At 44.1% G+C, this 24,179-nt stretch overlaps 1 protein-coding gene across 1 annotated transcript in view; it reads left to right on the plus strand.

Annotated features, from left to right (window-relative positions):
• stk10 (serine/threonine kinase 10) overlaps positions 1–24,179 on the plus strand; it is a 167,034-nt gene that overhangs the window by 38,993 nt on the left and 103,862 nt on the right. The window contains exon 2 of the mRNA XM_083631834.1: positions 7,427–7,591. Within this exon, the coding sequence (XP_083487960.1) occupies positions 7,427–7,591 (165 nt within the window). The remainder of the gene's footprint in view (positions 1–7,426; positions 7,592–24,179) is intronic.

The following is a 24,179-nucleotide window of genomic DNA, read 5'->3' on the forward strand; positions in this document are numbered from 1 at the left end:
CTTCACACTCAAGCCACAACACAACAGCTAATGTAGCTAGTTAGCTAACTTCCCAAATGCTTGTGACTATAGTGTGCCTCTCCTAGCAAAGGCTACACGGACCAAACCAAAATGAGGACTTGGAGAAGTCAGCAAGTTGGACTAACGTTACAAGTTCTGAAAATGTGTGCCTTCGTCATTCATCGGTTGTTCATGTCTATGAAAGGCAGCTGTGTTGCTAGGCTAATAGCAAGTGCTAACGTTACCCAGCCGGTGGTAAGTAACGTTAGCGCTTCCTAGCTGCTAGGTACAACCGATGCTGGAATGAGACACATATTTTCAGAACTTACCACTTCAGTCCTACATCCTGGCTCACTTCCAAGTCGTCTCCTTGTTTTGTGTGAAAGTGAAAGGCAGATACGGCCGAGACGAGTGGAAATTAGCAGCGCTACTGTCGTGTCGGTCGGCAGTGTACTGGAGAAATGTCAACACAGGGAAGGCTGGGGGCTAGAAGGCCGGCCGCAACGCTTTGTTGCCAGGGTAACAAGTCCTACCTGACGTCACCAAAACTATGGTTCTCGCACAAAATCGGCATAAATCCATGTCATCTCGTCTACGAGAGTTCATGGACGGGAGGGGGGGTTCATGGGGGTAACATTAAAACACTTTCACATATTTATTTGAAGCTTAGCCCATGTTTAATATGACCATCCAAGATTGTAACAACATATATATGATACAAAATTAAGAAATGCATAATATGGCCCCTTTAAATAAATGGTCTGCCCATGTTATACAGTAAGCGTCATAAGGTTATGTAACGTGACATAACATCACAAGTTTTTGCAGACTTGAATGCTGTTGGTCATTTGTTCAATTTGCTCTTCTGTATGGGACATTTAAAGATGATACACACTTGTCTTCTTGAGGCATCTGCCAAGCTCAGCAATTTAATTTGTCATCCTTATTTGAAAACATACTTTATCGGATCAATAGACCTCAACATAGCCTAGGATCTTGCACGAATATTTCTTGTGGTAAATTAGGCATACCGTAATTCTTCCAATAAGGGCCCGGCCGCTTATTATGCTAAATCAACTTGGACCCCAGGCGGTAAAAGGAAGACAGGCGGCAATTAGAGTCAGGCGGTTATTTTCATTTTATTTTTTACAGAATTCCTGCTCAGCAAAAACAGAAGGTATCAAATTGCTTATTTAAACCAGTGAGATAGTACTTAGTACACACAAGAGGGTAGGTACAGGCAGTTTTGAACATGCCTAGTATTGTACAATAGACTGGAATGAACGAAAACAACTGATAGCCTTCATCTTCATCATCATCATCATCATCATCATCATCCAACTATGTTACGGTATCAGTTCATTGCTCTCCTCCTCTCCCTCTGCCAAACAGCCATACCATATTTTAAACAAGTAACATTAGCCTACCGCTCACACATTCAGTTGTTTGTGTTTCATTGGAAAGAAGTCATAGCAACGTAGAAGGCACGCTAACGTAGCTACCAAGCTAACGCCAACCAAACAGCAATGCAGCACTAGACAAAACAAGCAGACTTACCAAATACCGGTAGGTAGACGCCAAGTTTCCAATACATGTCCAGTATAATGGGTATAATCCATACTGCATTTATGATCGCTGTTCCGCTGAGAGAAATGCACTTTTACAAAGCACAACTGTAACATTACGCTACGTTAGCGTGAGTTGCCCACCGCTCCCGGTTAGACAGCGTCTCCAGCATGTTGCCTACAGGAATGCGTAGCTTTAAACAATGCGTTATGCATACTTGAAACATGTCGGTTACAGCATGTATAAATAAAATATAAAACTGTCTGACAGGGGGAGAAACTTCCGCCTGACTTCCTTCAAAAACAACGTCATTACCGTAAGTGACTGAATTTAGTCAACACAAAAACATACAGTACAAACAAACCGTATTTATTCTAATAAACGCCCCGGCGGCAAAAAGATTCCGGCGCGTATTATGCTAAATCAACTTGGACCCCCAGCGGGAAATGGAAGAATTACAGTATATAGATAATCCACCAAGCAACACTTGACACAAATATAGGTACATGAGCATCACTCAAACAGTCCAACATAGCAGAGCACCAAGTGCGCGATCAAATCCACCTCAGTTATAAAGTTTAGAGTTTGCCCTTAGATATAATAAGTACAATAGCAGTTTACCTTGTGGAGGCTAAGCAGCAGCTAGCAGGCTGGAGGCTCACACCACACCATGGTCTCTTGGCCAGGCCCCGGACAAGACGGTGGTCGGCTGGCTGGACTGCTACTTGCCCATACCTTCCGGCTAAAAGTTATTACCGTATATTTGTTTTCCTGGACCATTTCACCACTGCAACCAGCCAGCTAGCGAGCGAGCAAGCTAGCAACCAGAAGCAAACAACAAGATGGCAGTCAGTTCAAGCCTGTGAGACAAATTCAGAAACTCCCCCAGCAGCCGCTAGGGGCAGCCGCCCCCTCTCCCCATACTTCCGTGTAGAATTAATCCATTCAACCAATCAACGATGAGCAGGAAGCGGGAGATTCAAGCCTCATTTCTTCTATCAAAACCCAATGGGTGACGTCACGCTCACTTAATCCATCTATTATACTATCAATAGTGCAATCATCTAATAATAGAACAGCTAGAAAGACATTATGCCATATTACGATATCCAAACTCTAAGATGATATCTAGTCTCATATCACGATATCAATATAAGATTGATATATGCCCAGACCTATCCGGGAATGAGGTTTACTCACTGCACAGCACGACCGCTGGCTAACGTTCCACATGCACACACACACACACACACACACACACACACACACACACACACACACACACACACACACACACACACTCGTCTTGGTCTCTTTCTCGTGGTGATGCATCACTGTCACACTTATGTCGTACTCATCACTAGCTTGCAGCAGGTTTCTTGAGCACACCAACCCGTTCTCACTCCGAGCGCATAGCATATTGACGCTTTGTCCCGTCCCTTGTGCGTCGCTTGTTACTAACATGGTACCCTTGAGCGACCCATGAAACGACTTGGGCTTTCCGACTAAACTCAATGTAAACCCATGGAAGTCATCTTTGACGCTTATGGCAACTGCTCCCCTATTAGCCTAACTGCTCCCCCATTAGTCAACTGCTCCCCCATTAGGGTCTGGAGGAGCTAACCTCTCCCAGACCCTAACCCTAAACCTAACCTCTCCCACCCCCCATGCCTAAACCTAACCTCCCCCAGACCCTAACCCTAACCTCTCCCACCCCCCATGCCTAAACCTAACCTCCCCCAGACCCTAACCCTAAACCTAAATTCTCCCACCCCCCACGCCTAAACCTAACCTCCCTCCAGACCTTAATGGGGGAGCAGTTGACTAATGGGGGAGCTGTTAGGCTAATGGGGGAGCAGTTGCCATAAGCGTCAAAGATGACTTCCATGGGTTTGCATTGAGTTTAGTCGGAAAGCCCAAGTCGTTTCATGGGTCGCTCAAGGGTACCATGTTACTAACAAGTGACGCACAAGGGACGGGACAAAGCGTCAATATGCTACGTGCTCGGAGTGAGAACGTGTTGAGCACACACCAACTCTCACACTGTTCTTCACAGTCTCACTCACTAGCTAATGTTTCACTACTGGATTGTTCTTGGATTGGCTTTCCTTCCTATAAGAGAGGAGAGGAGTGACGATGATGACAGGTGGCCTGAAAAGTCACCAAATTGGCAGCACTGCTTTGGGAAAGTCACGTACTCGTGCAAAATGTATGACTAGGACTACTAGGAGGATTGTTTTTGCAGCCTGCTTTAAACAGATGCAGTGATTTTAGAGCTTGGTTCATCACCAGCCTCCCTCCCTCAGGGAGGGAGTGAGCGGGAGCGAGAGCGTGCCCTTAATCCTGTATTCTCCCCTCTCCTCCTAAAAACAAACAAAAAAACCACTGTGGCTAGCAGCGGTGTCGCGCCGCTCCAGAATGTACAGTATATTCACCTTATGTTCAGACCTTACAGTGGGCCAAATTCTTCCGGGTCCTTTTAACACATTCACTGCCAACAGTTTATCCAATACAGTAGGTAGCTTCTGCCAATGGGGTTTTTTGAGGATTCTGGCTCATCTTTCAAGAGCCGAGGATTATTTTCTGCTAGGACTTTGTGAACACAAAATATCTCAAAAGAACTAATATAATGTGTGCTTTCTCTGTCTAAAAGAGTTCGTTTTTATCATGTTCTGTTATGTAGGCATTAGCAGTTGAATACAGCATGGTTTCAGCGTCTGAGAAGGAAAGCTGAGATAAATGCATTTTTGTGAAATTCGATAGAACAGGCAGAACAGTCACTTTAACCATTTATTTTTGGCATCAGTGAGACATCAGACATCTAAACAATAGTTTTGAACAGTAATTTCCTCCAATATAACAGCACCCCCACAGCACCCCGCAAACTCCTCCCTCCGTGGGTGTGTCTCTGGTGGCTCTGCAGCATGTGTCACAGGCGAGTCTCTGCTGCCTGTCTGTGCTGCCTGGCGGCCGCTCGTCGGGCGAGTCTGGATCTCGCCCGCAACGCCAGTTACATGGCGTTGCATTCTTAGACATTGCCGTTTGCTTTTATTTGGTATGTTACATACAATTGGCTAAATTATTAGTTAATTCAGAGTTAGATGATATTGGAGCAGCGCAGCCATTTTTTATTTTATTTTATTATTATTTTTAGCCGGAAGTTTTGATACGGCCACACAACCAGGTCAAATGGGCATGGCTACATAAGGTGAATAGAAGAGCAATATTAACTAAACGCTTACGCGAGTCTAAGGTTTTGACTCTGATGAAGACGCTGCCCCGTCAAAACGTTAGTCTGCACCTATTAAATTAAATTAATTTCCAGTGAATCGAGTGGTCCAGGTCCTTTTTGGGTTTACCCATTTATTGCTGTTGTTAGTACTCTCCTGTCCTGAGAGCACCGACCTCCCTCTGTGGAGGGGCTGAAGCGCAAGAGACTCCTCTACCTTGTAAGTCTCGCTTAGTCAGCAAAATGGAGGTTTATTTGTATGAAAAAGCTGCCGATTATTGACCACACAAAAGCCGCTAATGTTGATGTTGCATCAATCACCTCCTCCACTGACCCACTGTTTACTTTGTACATCTTATAATTCCCCTGTTTTGGAACATCCCGTGTGAAAGCTCATGCATTATGGCACCGACCACATGAGTGTGGTTCTGACTGCGGGCGTCCAGTCATGTCTTGTTTTACCCCTTCAGTCAGCGTTCCCAACATTCTAGCCGTGACACAAGAATTCACATCACGTGTTTGGTGCCATGCTGCATATGATATGCTTCACTCGGAGTCACTCCACACTTTGGCTGTTTTGATGCGTGTTTCTCCCACAAAACAGCGAGCAATCAGCTCTGATGTTTACAACCGCTACTTGGAATATGTGTGTGTGTTAGCTTAGCCTAGTAACACTTGGTGGGTTTCTTGGTTCCTCCCTCTTCCCCATTGCTCAGAGAGGGTGTGGAGTTTCCTTCCTGTTGTGCCTTGAAATGTCAGCTAGTCAACATTTTAATTACAGAGCTGTGTTTCTTGACTCCCCTTGGTTTTCAATTGAGCTATAATAGTCTGCCACGTATAAAACAGAATCAGAATCAGAATCAATTTATTGATTCTGATTCTGATTCTGAATCAATAAAGGTAAAAAATAATACAATGAGGATTAAGCTTTGTTTGAGGCAAGATGAGAATTAGCCAGGTTGACACTTTGAAGTTCTGGTTGTGTGTTTGGTGGTTGCTGTTGGTTAATCTTGGGTTAAATTATCTCTCAACGCTTTGATCTCCATTTTGAACAGTAACTGAAACCACTTTCCCTCTGCTTGTTAAAACCGTATGATTGTTTGACATCATCCTTTTACAAGTACTGTTAGCATAATTGGTCATAGGTTTTTTGGCCATTGTTTTTTAACAGTAGGTGTCACTGACATGGACTGAATTTGATTTGGACATCTCTCACCTTGGTCTGCCATGTAACTAAAGATTAGAATTTAAATGTTGCAATCAGGTTCATATATTGTTGCAGTTTCCTCACACACCCTCTTCACATCACACAGCCACACCCTGTGATATTTCTCCCAGTGTGAACCTTAAACCTTTTTATGCAAGTTTACAGTAGTTCATAAGAATAGCTACTTTCTGCAGAAGGGAAATTCTGTGACTTTGTTTGCCTTCAACATTAATTGTTTTTGTTTTCTTTTGCTTCTGGCAAGGAAGAGTTTTAGCCAACCTTTTGTGGACAGACACAATGTGGCTGTGAACACAGATTTCAGGTTGCAGGCCAAAGCCACATTCAAACCTGGTTTTACCTGTTTACACTACTGTAACAGGTAACAAGATACATATCCAATAGTCTGACATTTTAGATGATGCATGTTCTCGGTATCTCTCATGTTAATTCACTGTCAGGTGAATGAGGAAAGAGGACACAGTTATTTATCTCCACTTAACGTGAAAAATAATTCATATAATATAGGGATGTCTGATATTATCGACCTACCGATATTATCGGCCGATATTAGCATAAAAAATTCATATCGGAAAATATCTGTATCGGTTTTCATGCCTATATATATATATAGGTTTTCATGCCTATATATATATATATATATATATATATATTATACAGGGGGAGTCTTACTGAGAGCAATGCTCTCTTTTTCAGGAGTGCCCTGTTCACATTCACGCACACATTCATAACTGGAATCTGACCAGTACAACCACAGTCTGATCTGTTGGCCACTGAGCAGCTCCACTGGAGCGGTTGGGGTTAAGGGCCTTGCTCAAGGGCACCTCGGTGGTGGTAATGAGGGAGGGGCAAGCGCTGCCTTTTCACTTTCCCCACCCAGATTTATCCTGCCGGTCCCGGGGATTGAACCGACGACCTTCTGGTCACAACCTCGCTTCTCTAACCGTTGGGCCACCACTGCCCCAATAACACAACTTTAACACAACATGCATATTATATATTAAAGTCTTCAGCTACATTAAGCTACATTATGTAACTTGTTACCTGAAATTTTGGTGAAAAAAAAGCCCGCTTATATCTGTATCGGTTGATATCGGTTGATATCGGTATCGGAAATTAAGAGTTGGACATTATCTGATATCGGATATCGGTAAAAAAGGCAATATCGAACATCCCTAATATAATATAAGTGTGTGTGTGTGTGTTGTGTGTGTGTGTGTGTGTGTGTGTGTGTGTGTGTGTGTGTGTGTGTGTGTGTGTATGTATGTATGTATGTATATATATATATATGCTGAAAACTCAAACAGTTTTGAGGGGAGAGACATTTACAACTTATGCAAATAATAATAAAGGTTAAAAGTAGCAACAGGCGCCTGAATGTAATGTTGTATTCCTCTGTGTTTCAGGCTAAGAACAAGGAGACAGAGGTCCTGGCTGCAGCCAAGGTGATAGAGACCAAATCTGAGGAGGAGTTGGAGGACTACATAGTTGAGATTGACATCCTGGCTAAATGTGACCACCGCTACATCGTCAAGCTGCTCGACGCATTTTACCATGACAACAAACTCTGGGTATGTACTGCAACAGCTCTGTCCTGCACAGTCAATGACCTGGAATCTTTACATGCAACTGTGTGCTGCTGCAACCTTTGTTGCATGTCATCATCCGTCTCTTTACTGAGTACTATTAAACAAGTCAGCTACTGCGGAATTTAGAATCAATAATCCATTTAAAATTAAATTGAACACTACTTTTCGACCTTGCATGTGTGTGTTTCAGTATCGTTAGTGCGTTAAGTATAACACACTTAAAGGTACGGTAGGTATTGCGGATCAAAACGCGCTCAATTTCTCAAAGCCCGAAAATCAATAAAGTCTGAGCTTATCGATACTGCTATGGAGACTAGCGGGTCACCGGGTCCTATAACGTAACGCTGTCTCAAGAGACTCTCTGTCTGCAGGCAGGGTCTGGAAACCCCCCCCAACCCCCATGCCACAAAGCAGCCAGCAGTCTCTTCAAAAGGTCACTTCAACAACTTAAAACAGAGTCACAGTTGTGTTAAGAATGTACTGTATGTCCTCTCGCCTTTTCACCAAATCCTATAAAAAGAATGTGAATTGTCTGTGTGTGAGCAGAAATTGTGTTCGGCCACAGCTATGCCATTTTACGTGCGGTCAGCCAAAATGACAGGTTCAGCACCATGGACAGCTCCAGAGTGGAGCAGCACACAGGTGAGCCGAGTTGTAATCAGCCAGTGAAGTGGACTATGAAAACTCTCTGGGGGGAGAGAGGAGAGGCTGCATGCCAACTCTGTGACGAAGGCCTGACTAAATGGTATTCTGCCAGTAATAGAAAAGTATCGATAGTGGTATTGATAAAGACTCAGATCGTTAAGCAGTCTCAAAAATCATGTCAATATCAATAAAAATTAACGATTCCCCATCGCTACTCAAAGATCTTGATTTTTTAAAATGTAGATCAATTAAAAAGATACCTTTTTAGAAAGGTGCGAAAGTATCACTTCTCCTAAAAACAAATAACAACATTATAACAAAATCAATCAAACCAAATCAATAGCACCATTAATATTTTGTATCTAGCTCTGTGTAATATACAAGGACAAGTAAACTCAGTATGGATGTGTTAAAATCTAGTCTAATCTGTGACTGTCCTGTTAGTTTATTGCTACAGTATTTCATCTAGTATATTTATTCTGTTCTACATATGAGACATCTGTTACAGAATGAAAAGAAGGGAAGGTAAATCACCTAACCGGAATGACAGAGGACCCATGGGTGACGCAATCAATCAGTGGTGGTGACCTCATCTTCACCCTGAGGTCACTGCAGGAACGCACATGACCAGTGTCTTCTGCTGTGCAGTTATTCTGCCTCTCCCCACTCTCTCATTGAGTCAACTGTAAACTCTCCAACTGGCTATATAATCTCCCAGTCTGTCTGGCCAAGACAAATACTAGTGCCCTCATGCTGGGCCGTGACCATAAATATCTCAGGAATTACAAGGCAGTGTAAAGTCTAAAGATAGTTTTTTTCATCCCCTTTCCCTATAGAATTTGGGATGTTATTATAAACTTTGAAGGAATTCAGATTCATTCCACTTGTATGCATGTGTTTTTTAACAGCGTGGCCACTAGGGGCTGAGGCGTCTATAAGGGGGTCTGTGTCTCTCTGTCTGTCTGTCTGTCGGAAGGAAGTTCACTGATGATGTCATGTAGTTCTAGATTGCTTGGCCTGGTGGACTACTATAGCTATGTCCTTTTTGTTTGTTTGTTTACACAATTTTATTTACACAATAAGAAAATACAGGTTACTATAGCTATGTCATACATAATAATAATAATAATAATGATGCATTTTATTTATGGGCGCCTTTCAAGGCTCTCAAGGACACCGTACAGACATGGTTAAAACAAGCAGCAAGAATCAAGGCATAAAATACAAATACAAAATATAATTTAAAAACAACAAGTAAGTAAAATAATTAGTACAGAGAATAGGCCAGTTTAAAAAGGTGTGTTTTCAGGTGTGATTTGAAGATGGAGAGTGAGTCAAGGTGTCGGATGTTTTGTGGGAGGGAGTTCCAGAGATGGGGGGGCAGAGCGGCTGAAGGCTCTGGACCCCATGGTGGTCAGCCGGGCAGAGGGTATGGAGAGTTGGAAAGCAGAGGAGGATCGGAGAGCACGGGAGGGAGTGTAGGTGTGAAGGAGTTCAGAGAGATATGGAGGTGCAAGATTGTGAAGGGCCTTGAAGGTGAGAACCAGAATTTTGTAGTCAATCCGGTATTTAACAGGGAGCAGCCAGTGGAGCTGTTGAAGAACGGGAGTGATATGCTGAGTGGAAGGGGTTCTGGTAATAATACGGGCGGCTGAGTTTTGAACCAGTTGGAGTTTGCGGAGACATTTGTGAGGAAGACCGAAGAGGATGGAGTTGCAATAGTCAATGCGGGATGTGACCAGGGCGTGAACGAGGATGGTGGTGCTGTTGGGTGTAAGTGACGGGCGGAGACGGTTGATATTGCGAAGGTGGAAGTAGGCGGACCGAGTGATGTTGTTGATGTGAGCTTGGAAGGATAGAGTGCTGTCGAGGATGACACCCAGACTCTTAACTTGGGGGGAGGGGGGGACTGTGGCGTTGTCAATGGTGAGAGAGAAATTGTCAGGTTTAGCTAGAGTAGACTTGGAGCCGACAAGAAGAACCTCTGTTTTATTGCTGTTAAGGTTGAGGAAGTTGGATGCGAACCAGGATTTGATTTCCAGTAAACAGTCGGAACAGGAGGTGGGCGGGAGAGTGGAAGTGGGTTTGGTGGAGAGGTAGAGCTGGGTGTCATCCGCGTAAGAGTGAAAATGGATGCCGTATTTCCTGAAGATGTGACCGAGAGGTAGGAGGTAGATGATGAATAGAAGGGGGCCCAAGACAGAACCCTGAGGGACACCGCTAGTGACTGGAAGGGACTGTGATTTGAAGTGCTTGAGTTGGACAAAGTGAGTACGGCCGGTGAGGTAGGATCTGAACCAGGTGAGGGGGGTGCCAGTGATACCAATGGAAGCTAATCTGTCAAGGAGGGTGTGATGTGAAATGGTGTCGAAGGCTGCAGTTAGATCAAGAAGGATGAGAATGGTTAAGAGGCGGAGTCAGCTGCCACCAGGAGGTCATTTGTGATTTTAACCATGGCTGTTTCTGTACTATGGGAGGAGCGGAAACCAGACTGACATTTTTCGAAGAGGTTATTGTTGTTCAAATGGGTGTGGACCTGAGCTGCAACTGTTTTTTCAAGTATTTTAGAGAGAAATGGTAAATTAGAGATTGGGCGGAAGTTGTTCAAATTGTTGGGGTCGGCAGACTCGGCACCAGGTTTCTTGAGAATGGGGGTTATTGCACCAGTTTTGAGGGATGAAGGGACAAGACCTGAAGTAAGGGAGGAGTGAATGATGTTGGTTATTCTATGTTCACACAGCCCTTCAGAATAAAAGTTCAAGACACACTTCACACAGTCCTGTGTGTGCCCATGTGTGAAGCCAACACTTGATTTACAAACTACACACCCAGTAACTCGCTATATCCATAGCTAAAGATTGCAGGGAAGCCTTATTAGACTCTGTCTCTTGTTATACTGTAGGAACATTTATATTTTGGAATATATGTACATATACTTAGATTTAGAAATGTGTCTTATTCTTTTTCCTTTCTCCTTTCACTGTACAAATGGAGATTGTGATTTCACTGTAAGTCTGTTGACATGATGTGAAGTTAAATGGTCAAAGTAGGGAAGTTATGATTTCTCAATGGGAGCACTGAATGTCAACCCCATGACATAACCCCACTCATTTCACCATGTTTTCAGACCATTATTCTAGTTTGTATACAGGATAGATAGATGAGTGCAGAAACCACGAGTCGATTAGTTGATTGATAAAAAATGTATTGATTACAATCTTGATAATTTATCAAGTAAAATTACTAAACATTTCCTGTTTACCACTTCACAAATGCTAAGATTTGCTGCTTTTCTTGGTTTCATATCATTATAGACCGTTTTAACTTGACAACATAAACATTCTAAATTGAACCCTAGCTCACTTCCTGTTGCAGTGTTTGTTAGTACAATAGGACAGGATGACTGTCAGGACAACTAGGACAGGGCTGACAATTCCATGAAAACTGTCTATAAAACTACTTTTGGGCTGCTGGGAATACTAAGTAAGATAATTTTTTGACACAAACTTCAAATGTGACAAATTCTCACTACCATATAAGAAGATGTAACCTAGGCTCTGCCACCACGCACACACACACACACACACACACACACACACACACACACACACACACACACACACACACACACACACACACACACACACACACACAGAGGAACGGGTTCTACTGGTCATAGTTGGAATTCCTGAGCATGGGAGGTAAACCTGGACCTAGCCAGCTTGTGTCAGCTTGTGGTGTTTAGTCAAATGGACAAATATCCCTACAGCATTCACACATGATTGGTAACCATGGTAATTAGAGTTAGGACTTGATTTAGGAAAACACCCATTACAGAACAACAGTTCCTAAGTCAATATTCTCATCCTAATTTAAAATGGGAAAAGCGTATTACAGAAGCGTCCCAACTCCCCAAAATCTTAAAAAAGCTCTCCTAACTTTAAGATGCCAGCTATGCTGTCCTAACTAATTTACGCTATTTTCAACTGGAACAACAGCCATCTTGCATCTCGTTATAATTTATAGCCTATTTATAGCCTACCTACCTACGTTATGGCTGCGCTGTTATTACATTTGCAAAACCAACAAAATGTCAACAGGCGCAATTTATTTGCCGAAAGGCTCACGCGGGACCCGAATGACGTTTTGCGTTTTGATGACAGAACGCTCGTTAATCGATACAGACCGCCCCGGGACATGATACTGCAGCTAGCTAGCCGAGGAGCTGAGACCTGTGTTGGAGAGACCGACTAGGCGACACGGGGCTCTGCCGGTTGTAGTACAACTTACAAATGCACTTCGGTTTTTTGCGAAGGGAGATTTTCAAACTGAAGTGGCCGACATATCCAAAATATCTCAGCCTGCTATGTCACGTAATTTAACTGAGGTAGCAACAGCCATCAGCAATTTGGCTCCTCGGTACATACAGTTTCCAAGGGGGGAGGAACAACAACACACATCGTTAGCCTACTAGCTAATAACAGGCTACTAGCGCTCCTACTTCCCCCGCGAGTTGAGAAAGGAGGAGGTGTCTGTTGCTACTGGTTGCTAGGGTAACAGACAGAAAAGTTGATAACCGATGCTGGATGAGTATTTAGGATTTCCTAACAAGACATAAGATAGGATTTAGCAAGATAAGATAGGATTCCTAAAGTTAGTTAGGATTTGCTTCTGTAATACCAAATCAGAAAAAATCCTATCTTAAACTAGTCCTATCCTAACTTAAGACATAAGATAGGGAGTTTCTGTAATGTGGCCCCAGGTTCCTATCTCAACTTCCTCCACAGTTCCTCACTACAGCATTCACACCACAAGTCAGGTTCCTGTCTCAGCTTCCACAGTTCCACTCTATCTCCCTACAGCATTCATACCACAAATCAGGTTCATGTCTCAACTTCCACAGTTCCTCCCTACAGCATTCATACCACAAGTCAGGTTCCTGTCTCAGCTTCCACAGTTCCTCCCTACAGCATTCATACCACAAATCAGGTTCATGTCTCAACTTCCACAGTTCCTCCCTACAGCATTCACACCACAAGTCAGGTTCCTAGCTCAGCTTCCACAGTTCCTCCCTACAGCATTCACACCACAAGTCAGGTTCCTGTCTCAGCTTCCACCGTTCCACTCTATCTCACTTCCAAGTCTTCAAAAATATCACAATGCTCTGATACCTAGTGACTGTCATCTCTACTTTACTTTATTGGTTTATTGTGACGGGACAATGCACATTAATGGACATGTTCAGAAATACAGAAGCCTCTATATACGAAAACATGTAAATATGCCGGAGTTAGCTAATGCTAATTTACATCCGTAGTCCCCAATAAATATCAAAACAATCACTCATTACATTCATTCAACGCACAAACTGATATACATGTAACGTGTCATCGCAAGAGATACCACAACATTACAGACATCAAAATTACAGCAAAACACAGACAGGATGTACATGCAGCATGCCAGTGCTAAAAGAAGAATACTACACCTTACATTCGACAGGTTACATGATAACAATACATAAATAAAATATGGAAGGCTACTCTACTCTCTCTTAAGTGCTACACTTAAGTGGTGAAGTGCCTAGTGCAGGAAGAGAAGAAAATTTGGAAGGCAGCTATTAACACGTTCACTGCCGTGGACGAGATATCTCGTCAAGCAGAAACCAACGGTTGACTGCCGTGGACGAGATATCTCGTCAAAAAAAGATTTTTTTTTGACGGTGGGACGTGGATCAAACCCTTTTACATCTCCTAGAAAAATATGGGAGCTATTGAATGTGTTTAACCTATTTTACCGACCCACTAAGTGGCGACAGTGCTCTCCAGACGAGAGAAAGCCAAGCAAAGACAGCAGCGTGAGGAAGCCATTCTCATGAAAATGGATTGGCGAAAACGCTTTCGCTTTCGCGCTGGGAGCTGGCGGTGGGGGATTGCAAATTTGCATAATAGATTATGGGTGCAACACACTTTGAAACACCAGCAGAAAGCCCAGTATCGCACGCAGCTTCATTCCAGCTGAGCTCACAACCGAAAACGAACGAGCCCCATCCAGACTCGCCCAAAGAGCGGCCGCCAGCAGCCAGGCAGCACAGACAGCAGAAACTCGCTTGTGACACGCCCGCTGCAGAGCCACGGAGGGAGGAGGAGAACACACACGGAGGGAGGAGTTTGAAGGAGAGGGGGGTGGGGGTGGTGTTATGGAGGAAATTACTGTTCAGAACGTTTAGATGTCTGATGTGTTACTGATGCCAAAAATAAATGGTTAAAGTGACTGTTCTATCGAATTTCACAAAAAGGCATTTATCTCAACTTTCCTTTTCAGACACTGAAACCATGCTGTATTCAACTGCTAATGCCTACATAACTACTAACTCTACAAACTAACTCTTTTAGACAGAGAAAGCACACATTCTATTAGTTCTTTTGAGATATTTTGTGTTCACAAATTCCTAGCAGAAAATAATCCTCGGCTCTTGAAAGATGAGCCAGAATCCTCAAAAAAACCCTTGGCAGAAGCTACCTACAGTAAAAAAAAAAAACTGTTGGCAGTGAATGTGTTAAGCTAGTGTTCACAAAATTGGTTTGTTTTAAGCCAGTTTTTGAGCTGGCTTTTGAATGCCGCAAAAGTGGGGCTTTCCCTAATAGCCATAGGCAGTGTGTTCCAGCTAGTGCTGCCATTGATCGACCAGGTGTTTTTTGAGAACGTGGTTTTTCTAGCTTGGACTTCACAGTCCCCCCTAGCTGCTGCCCTTGTGCTCAAATTTCTATTATATTTCTATTTCTATTTCTATTCAGCTCACTTATACACTCTCTCTCTCTCTCTCTCTCTCTCTCTCTCTCTCTCTCTCACTCTCTCTGCCATTATTCTAACTATACAGCAGGGGTGGGCAATTGTTTTTCATGGGGGGCCACATGAGAAACCCAGATTGTTGCCGGGGGCCGAACAAATATTATCCAAAAAAAATTCCTCGCTACCAGAGGGCCAGATTTTGCTGAGGGCTGGGGGCCGAACGGCGCCGGCGCAAAGATTTGGGGCATTTGAAGCCAGGTTTAGAGGAATAACTCATTTTGAATTAACAGTTGTGATGTCATTATTCAGTCTTAACCACCAATATTTGATCCTTTTCTCACTCGCTCCTATGTCACCACCTGCTCATCCTGCAGGGCTTGAAATTAACTTTTTTGACCACCTGCCAATATGGTTGCTAGATTTTAAAGTTCCCAGCCAATTAGAATTTCCACTAGCCAAAATGTTTTTCTTGAAATAAACGAGAATATGAGTGGGTTAATTTAAGCACAAGTATCAGCAAGTTAAATGGCCCAGGATTCTCAAAGCCTGTGTTGAGGGTCACACAAACAAAAATGCACTCTTGAAGCTAAATAAATCCAAACCAATGAGTTAATTATTTACATTTTTACTTCAATGTAGAACAGTCATTTCTTACACATGAGATTACTTTTAGCCTTTTAGTCATAAAGATTATTGAAAGAGATTCCATATTCCAGACTGAAATGTTATAACACAAGTGGAGTATTGGCCAGAATGACATGAACATTTGGACACTTATTCAGCGGGTATCTTGCATGTTGCGTTCAGGTGCACTGTAAAAAAAAAAATGTTTTGCAATTCCAGCTCACGGGCCGCATGTGGCCCACGGGCCGCCAGTTGCCCAGGTCTACTATACAGTATTTTAAGAACAACCACACAGACCTCTCCCTCTCTCTCTCTCTTTCTCTCTCTCTCTCTGGCACAGTGAAGCCCCAATTGATATTTTTACAATATTTCAGGGTTTCCAGCTGCATGTTTGAGGCATCAGACCATAAAACCCTCTGTACAAACACGATATACAGTGCACAAGCTGTAAGTACAGTACTGTAAATATAGGACCGTGTGTGTGTGTGTTCTAGCTTTAGGATATGGCCCAGGGGTTGGTGGCCAGGCCTCAGTAACCTTGAGTTGGGTGGAGTGGGCGGGGGGGGGGGGGGGGGGGGAGAGTGTGCATGGTGCATTCCTGTGCCCACCCACCCAGAGAGAGAGGGAGCAACAGAGAGCGCTAGAGAGAGAGAAACAGATAGAGCTAGGGAGAGAGAGAGCATTAAAGAAAGAGAGAGAGAGAAGGGCTGTTTGTTCCTCTTTAGGGATGGTTTGGTCTTGAGGCAGCCAGACCCACAGCGTGAGAAAAAGGGGGCCTTTAACATACGGACAACACTGCTGACATAAGCAGAGAGAGTGAGACAGACAGACAGACATACAGACAGTCAGATAGACAGACATACACACAGACAGACAGTCAGACAGACAGACAGACAGACAGACGGTCAGACAGACACGCAGACAGTCAGACAGACAGTCAGACAGACAGACAGACAGACAGACACACAGACAGACAGACAATCAGCCAGACAGTCAGACAGACAGACATACGGTGAGACAGACACACAGACAGACGGACGGACAGGGACAGACGGACGGATGGTCAGAGAGACAGACAGACGGTCAGACTGATGGTTAGACAGACAGACACACACACAGACAGACAGACAGACAGACAGACGGACGGAGAGAGAGACAGACCATCAGACAGACAGACAGACAGACAGACAGACAGACAGACAGACAGATGGACGGAGAGAGAGACAGACCATCAGACAGACAGACAGACAGACAGACAGACAGACAGACAGATGGACGGAAAGAGAGACAGACAGACAGACAGACGGTCAGACTGATGGTTAGACAGACAGACACACACACACAGACAGACAGACGGACGGAGAGAGAGACAGAACATCAGACAGACAGACAGACAGACGGACGGACAGAGAGACAGACAGACAGACAGACAGACAGACGGATGGACAGAGACAGACGATCAGACAGACCTTGATTTATACACATCACTGGTAGATTAAGCATTGTTGTGCCTATATGTCTGTTAATAGAAAATACCCATACGCACATTGAATATGGGTGCTGGGCTAGATGCAGTACTGTACATGATGAAATAGGTAGAGCCCACACACTGTATGACTAGTTAGACTTCTTTATTCTTTATATGACAACGTTTCGATCCGAGGTGGATCTTCGTCTGGTCAAACTAGACGAAGATCCACCCCGGATAAAAATGTTGTCACAAAGTGAAATTAAAGCTAAAGTAGAGCCTCAACACACATGTACCAGACACAAGACACAATGTATTGTAGATCAGTGTTTCTCAAACTGTGGGGCGCAGTGGCAAAACGGGGGGGTTGCGCAGGGGGAAATGCAGAAATGCAGCGTGGAACCAATGTTTTGACGTCGGACTTCTTTCCCGGTGAGCAATAAATGAACCCCGCTTCTGTAGCAACGCATTAATTCATTCCATGGATGGTTCATTCCTATTGCCAAATATTTGAACTTGTTTTGTTTCGTTTTGCACAGGTTGCACTTTATCGTATTATTTTGAAAATATTTACGTTTAGGGCTGTTCGATTTTTTCGATTTCGATTTCGATTTTTTTATAATATTATAAGGCAGAACAACCCAACTTCCTGTTTTAGCCTAATTTGCTATGCCTAACTTCCTGGCTGTTGCTTGCTGCTAACCTGCAGTCACTTGACACTGGTGGATTTGCGCTTTTGGAGGTGAGTCCTAACGTTACTCAGTGGCCTCACGTGTTTTTATGTGAAGTAAAGGCAACATTTCAGCGTCCAGTGATAACATCTTTGTTCGTGCGCGCGCGTGTGTGTGTTGTGGTAATCGTTATCTTGCACAGCCCGCCCCGCAGTGCAACACGCTGCTCAGTGCTCACACACTGTGCTTTTTGGAGGGGTTGAAATAAGTTAATTGCTGCTGTCTTTAGTAGCCAGCAGTAGTCACAGCCTCCAGAGAGACTTTACAGTACATGACAGAGAGCCGCCCCGCCGTAACGTAATTACCCTAGTTAAAAAAAAAATCGATTTTACGATTTTCATTTTTTTTACATCGTCCTAAATAATTCATTCGATTACGATTCAAAATCGATTTATCGAGCAGCCCTATTTCCGTTTGATTATTTTAATTTATTATTTAAAAAAGCACTTGATGTCATTTCAATAAAAGTTCAACTTGGACCATTTTGTTACAATTTTGTTGGGGAGGTGGGGCATGAACATTTTTCCTCCTCCAAAGTGGGGCATGACAGGAAAAGTTTGAGAACCACTGATGTAGATGATGGGGACTAACATCATCACACATGAATACAATTGGGCTAATTGAATTTACACACTCACACTCAATTTCGGCAATTCCAATATTGTTTAGGGGTCCTATAGACCCCTTATACAGCTGTCAACATTGGAGCTGCGCGTGCATCGTGTAGGCAAAAAACCGTGAGCCCAGCATTGACAGACACTGAGAACTGTGTAAAAGCCCCGCTGGCTGTCAGGACTGCTCTGTGCCCACCTGCGACACACAGTTAGATTTTAGTTTTAAAATGCACTTCTCGGCTTACTACCACAGCTTATCGCCTAGTGATAAGCAATGTTATGCATCGAAATTAACGTTGGTTAATGGGATACGTCTTACAGACCCATACGCACTGGCGCTGTCAATTGGCCAAGCCTAGAGTGGCCAGCAATACATATCGTGCATTCCTTTATAACTGGGGATAGCGTAGATAATTATTCTGTAACTTGCAAAGATATATTGTTATGTTGATAAGGCACACAACTCAATAATGACATTATGTAACTGTAGGCTACTTGGTCGTTAACTAACGATGTGGCTGAGCAGCCTACAGCTACAGGCAGCTTACCTGATTATGAAATGAGCACTACAAAGTCGGGCATTTTAATGATGTCCTCGTTCCAATCAGTTCAACTCAATAATGACATTATTTAACGTTACTTGGTTGTTAACTAACCGAGCGATGTGGCTGTTACTAGCAGCCTACTACAGTTTACCTGATATGAAATGAGCGAGCACTGCAAAGTCGGGCATTTTTAATGATTTCCTCTTTCGGCTTGCAACCAAAGACACCTACGGTTAGGCGAGGAGACGTGCTGTGTGTGTGTGCAGAAGCAAGATGGCGCCGTACCAGGGCGACGTCTCACAAGCCGCGCTGTCGTTTTTATTGTTCTGTAGTTTGTTTGTTTTACTATGTGTGCAGTATGCACCGGCTTCAGCTGCAACTATTGTCTACAGCCGTCAGGAACTTTTAAATCTGCGAACTAGCAGCATTACAAGTATTTCCAGGACGAGCACAAACTTTTTCTATCACCCACCTGTGTTTGAAACATGCCAGCGTTTGCGGAAGAGGGGGAGACGTGGAGGAGTATTGGCTAAACTTCGCCGGCGTCCGTCCAAACCACCTCGCATTTCCTCTCATCGGGACATGAGAGACTGCTGCATATATTGCTTTTCAGAGACCTGGCTACACCCCGCCATTCCTGACTCCGCGGTGCAACCCTCGGGCTTTACTGTTTTTCGTCAGGACCGAACGAGAGAGGGCACCGGCAAAGCAAAGGGCGGTGGAGTATGTTTTTTAATAAACAATTCGTGGTGCACCGATGTTGAGGTGCTTTCCTGCAGCTGCTTGCAGGACTTGGAGCTACTAACCATTAAATGTCGCCCCTTCTACCTGCCACGCGAGTTCACTCCCGTGATTATGTCGGCAGTTTACATTCATCCACAGGCAAGTGAGCCTGCTTCACTGAATGAGCTGTACAATGTGATCACAAAACATGAGAACGCCCATCCTGATGCTGTCTCAGTGGTGGCTGGAGATTTCAACAAATGTAAGCTGAAAAAGGTCCTGCCGAAATACCACCAACATGTTTCGTGTGCCACTCGGGGCAGCAAAACCCTGGATCATTGCTACTCGACAATTAAAGGGGCATATCGTTCTCTAGCCAGACCGCACTTCGGCAAGTCTGACCACGCTTCAGTCCTCCTGTTGCCTGTCTACGAACAGCGCATTAGGAGCGCACAGACCACAGCCCGCACCGTCCAGCGCTGGACAGACGACTCAACAGCCCAGCTGCAGGGGTGTTTTCTTGCAACTGACTGGAACGTCTTCAAAGACTCCTCAGTAGATCTTCATGAGCATGTAAGTGCTGTCACAAGTTACATCAACTTCTGCACTGACTTATGCATCCCAACCAAGACTGTGCATTTCTATCCAAATGAAAAGCCTTGGATGAACAATGACGTCAGGAGCAAGCTGAGAGCTCGCTCTGCTGCTTTCAAGTCTGGCGAGCCCTGCCAGTACAAAAGGGCACGCTATGACCTGGAAAAGGCTATAAGAGAAGCCAAGCGGAGGTACAGCTCCAAGCTGGAGCATTTGAGCTCTGACACTCGGCGGGTATGGCAGGGGCTCCAGTCCCTTACTGGCTATAAGGCTAAAAATAGCATGGCCACTACAGTACTACTGACTGTGCCTTACCCAATGACTTGAACTCGTTCTTCGCCCGTTTTGAAACGAGCAATGTTGACCCGACTGCCTCTAATAGTAATGATTATAATGACAGTAGCGCTGTTTTTAATGGCAATGTTTTTAATGATCATTCTAATGATAACAATGCTGTTACTGACTTGGAGTTTTCAGAGTCTGAAGTGAGGAGGGTCTTTGAGAGAGTGAGCAGGGCAGCAAGGCCAGATGGCATATCATCACGAGCCTTAAAACTGTGCTCCTCTGAGCTGGCCCCTGTGTTTTGTGAGGTGTTCAATCTCTCTCTAAAGTCCTCCACTGTCCCTCAATGCTTCAAGAAATCAACAATTGTTCCCATACCAACGAAACCTAAGATCACCTGTTTGAATGACTACCGCCCAGTGGCCCTAACATCTGTGATAATGAAATGCTTCGAGAGGCTGGTTTTAAAGCACATTCAATCTGTCATTCCTCACTCTATCGATCCATACCAATTTGCTTATCGCTCAAATAGGTCTGTTGAAGATGCCATTTCCATTGCTCTGCACATTGTGTTAGAACATGTAGACAGACTCAATGTATACTGCAGAATGCTGTTTATCGATTTTAGCTCTGCATTCAATACAATTGTGCCAAGTAAATTGTTTGTCAAACTGAGAGACCTGGGCCTACCCTCCTCCATCTGTGATTGGATCCTGGACTTTCTGCTGGGGAGGGAACAGGTAGTGAGGATAGGAAGCCTCACCTCTTCCACAATTAGAACAAATGTAGGTGCCCCCCAGGGTTGTGTCCTTAGTTCTTTTCTTTATTTACTCTTTACTCATGATTTCTTTGCAAAGCATGAAATGAACCGCTTTATTAAATTTGCGGACGACACCACCGTAATTGGGAAAATCCAGAACAATGATGAATCCGCCTACCGACAGGAGGTGAGAGATCTGGTAGAGTGGTGCTGCAACAACAACCTTGATCTAAATGTGTCCAAAACTAAAGAGATCATTGTTGACTTCAGGTCAAACAGGGGAGCGCACACTCCCATCAACATAAATGATGTTGACGTTGAAATCGTGGACAGCTTCAAGTACTTAGGAGTGCACATATCTAAGGACCTTAAATGGTCTCTTAATTGTGCCTCAATTATAAAAAAGGCACAACAACGTCTATACTTTCTGAGATGCCTAAAGAAAGCTGGTGTATCCATCAAGACACTGATCAATTTCTACAGATCCACCGTTGAGAGCCTCCTCACAGGGAACATAACGGCTTGGTATGGAAGCTGTTCCATAGTTGACCGTACTCTTATTGACAGAGTAGTGAGAACAGCTCAGAGCAGGCCTGCCGCACCCCATTACGCAGAGTATGCAGACTGCGTAGGGCATCATGTGACTGAGGGCACCAAAAACATTTTTTTTTTTTTTTTTTTTTTTTTTTTTTGGTGCCCTCAGTCAGGCCACTCACTGAACAGCAGGCCAGGCGCCGCCTACTGGTTTACTAGTGGTTTTATTACTTTATTCAGGGTTAAAGTGGGTGCATCTCATTGTAAAATTGGACTCGGCCCAAATTGGGCTTCAAACGGCCCAAATCTGGCTTCAACCGGCCCAAATCTGGCTTCAACTGGCCCAAATCTGGCTTAAAACGACCCAAATCGGGCTTCAAACGGCCCAAATCTGGCTTCAAACGGCCCAAATTGGGCTTCAAACGGCCCAAATCTGGCTTCAACCGGCCCAAATCGGGCTTCAACTGGCCCAAATCTGGCTTCAAACGACCCAAATCGGGCTTCAACCGGCCCAAATCTGGCTTCAACTGGCCCAAATCTGGCTTCAAACGACCCAAATCGGGCTTCAAACGGCCCAAATCTGGCTTCAAACAGCCCAAATCTGGCTTCAAACGGCCCAAATTGGGCTTCAAACAGCCCAAATTTTTCGCCGCCGCCCTTCGGACGCCGGCACGCACGTCGGCCCGTATCGGCCTGGCCTGCTTGGTATCTAATGCCCGGCCTGAATTATGATCCCAGTCTGCCCCTGCTTGCATGTACAGTTTAACAATCGCTTGTTTGCTGACATGTACAGTAATTCTAACAATTGTTTGTTTGCCACATGTAATGTAATGTGAGATACACTAGTATCGTTCATAATTAATGATTTTGCAGTCTTTCGTTTGACAGTTATTGAAAGTTTTGCGGGGGGGGGGGGGGGGGCACCACAAAACAATTACGCTTAGGGCACCCAAATGGCCAGCAGCGGCCCTGGCTCAGAGGATCATTGGTGCTGATCTGCCTTCAGTAAAAGGCATCTATAGTGAAAGGTGCCGTGACAGGGCCCTGAAAATAATCAGGGACCCCAGCCACCCTGGCAACGGTCTCATCACCCAGCTGCCTTCAGGTAGACGCTACCGCTGGGAGCGCTGCCCTGACAGAACAACGAAGCACAAGGTTCGTACAGGTAGGCTGGTAAACAGCTTCTTCCCAGAGGCGGTACGTTTCCTAAATAAATGATGAGTAGCACCAGTGCACTTTATATTATTGTTTGAAGTATTTTGTTGTTTTTATTACTCTATTTTATTCTTTTTTATATCTCTTATCTGGGTCTTAATGTGCAGACTTGCTACTCGGAATAGCACTTAGGCACATTGCACTTTATTGATCTGATCTGATTGTTTTCGCTTACTTTTATTTAATTTTATTCCTTTTACAACCGATGCACTGAGCCGACATGCTGAATGTACCCATGTTTTACCCTGTTCTTTTTTTGTACTGTCCTATGTGTGCTGCTCTTATATTTTGTGTGTGGCTTGTGAACAAGTAATTCCAATGCATTTTGATGCAAATTTTAATGCAAATGGCGAAATAAACTTGAACTTGAACTTGAAGCATTAAAAGCAGTATGAGTTGACGGGATTCGGTAAAACTTTAGTCCTTGCTTTGTTGATAGTGTAACAGACTGTTCAGTGTTGTGTTGTGTTCTATTGCGTGTGTATGCGAGGCTGTGTATGTTCCCTCGAGTTGCCGTAGAACAGGATATGTGGGGAGAATTAGGTGAAGCTTGTTATAACGTTACAGCCTGGCTCTATCGTTTATTATTTTATTAACCAAGTGTGGATAGGCGGACCCGAATACTCGACTACAAATAACTTTCCGATTCTGGCATCCCACTGCACAACACGAAGACATATCTAGCTCGTCTGGCTGGAAAACTACTTGCCAGGGCTGCGCGGAGTCTGTCTTTCTGCCTCCGTCTTGCGCATCGACGCTGCGTGATGTCAGTGTGACGTAGTCGTATAAGGGGTCTATATGCAGAAAAAATCAGAATAGGCAAAAATAACACATTTATAATGCATGCAAAAAATTGCATGTTTTTTCCATGCATTATAAATGAAGAATAAAATGAAGAAGAATAAAATGGATTAGCATAAATTGGGCATGTCTGTAAAGAGAGACTTGTGGGTACACATAGAACCCATTATTATTCAGATATCTTGAGGTGACAGGTCAAGGGACCCCTTTGAATATGGCTATGCCCGTTTTTCCCTTGCCAA

The sequence above is a fragment of the Poromitra crassiceps genome, assembly GCF_964638095.1.
Source record: "Poromitra crassiceps genome assembly, chromosome: 1".
NCBI classification, from domain to species: domain Eukaryota; kingdom Metazoa; phylum Chordata; class Actinopteri; order Beryciformes; family Melamphaidae; genus Poromitra; species Poromitra crassiceps.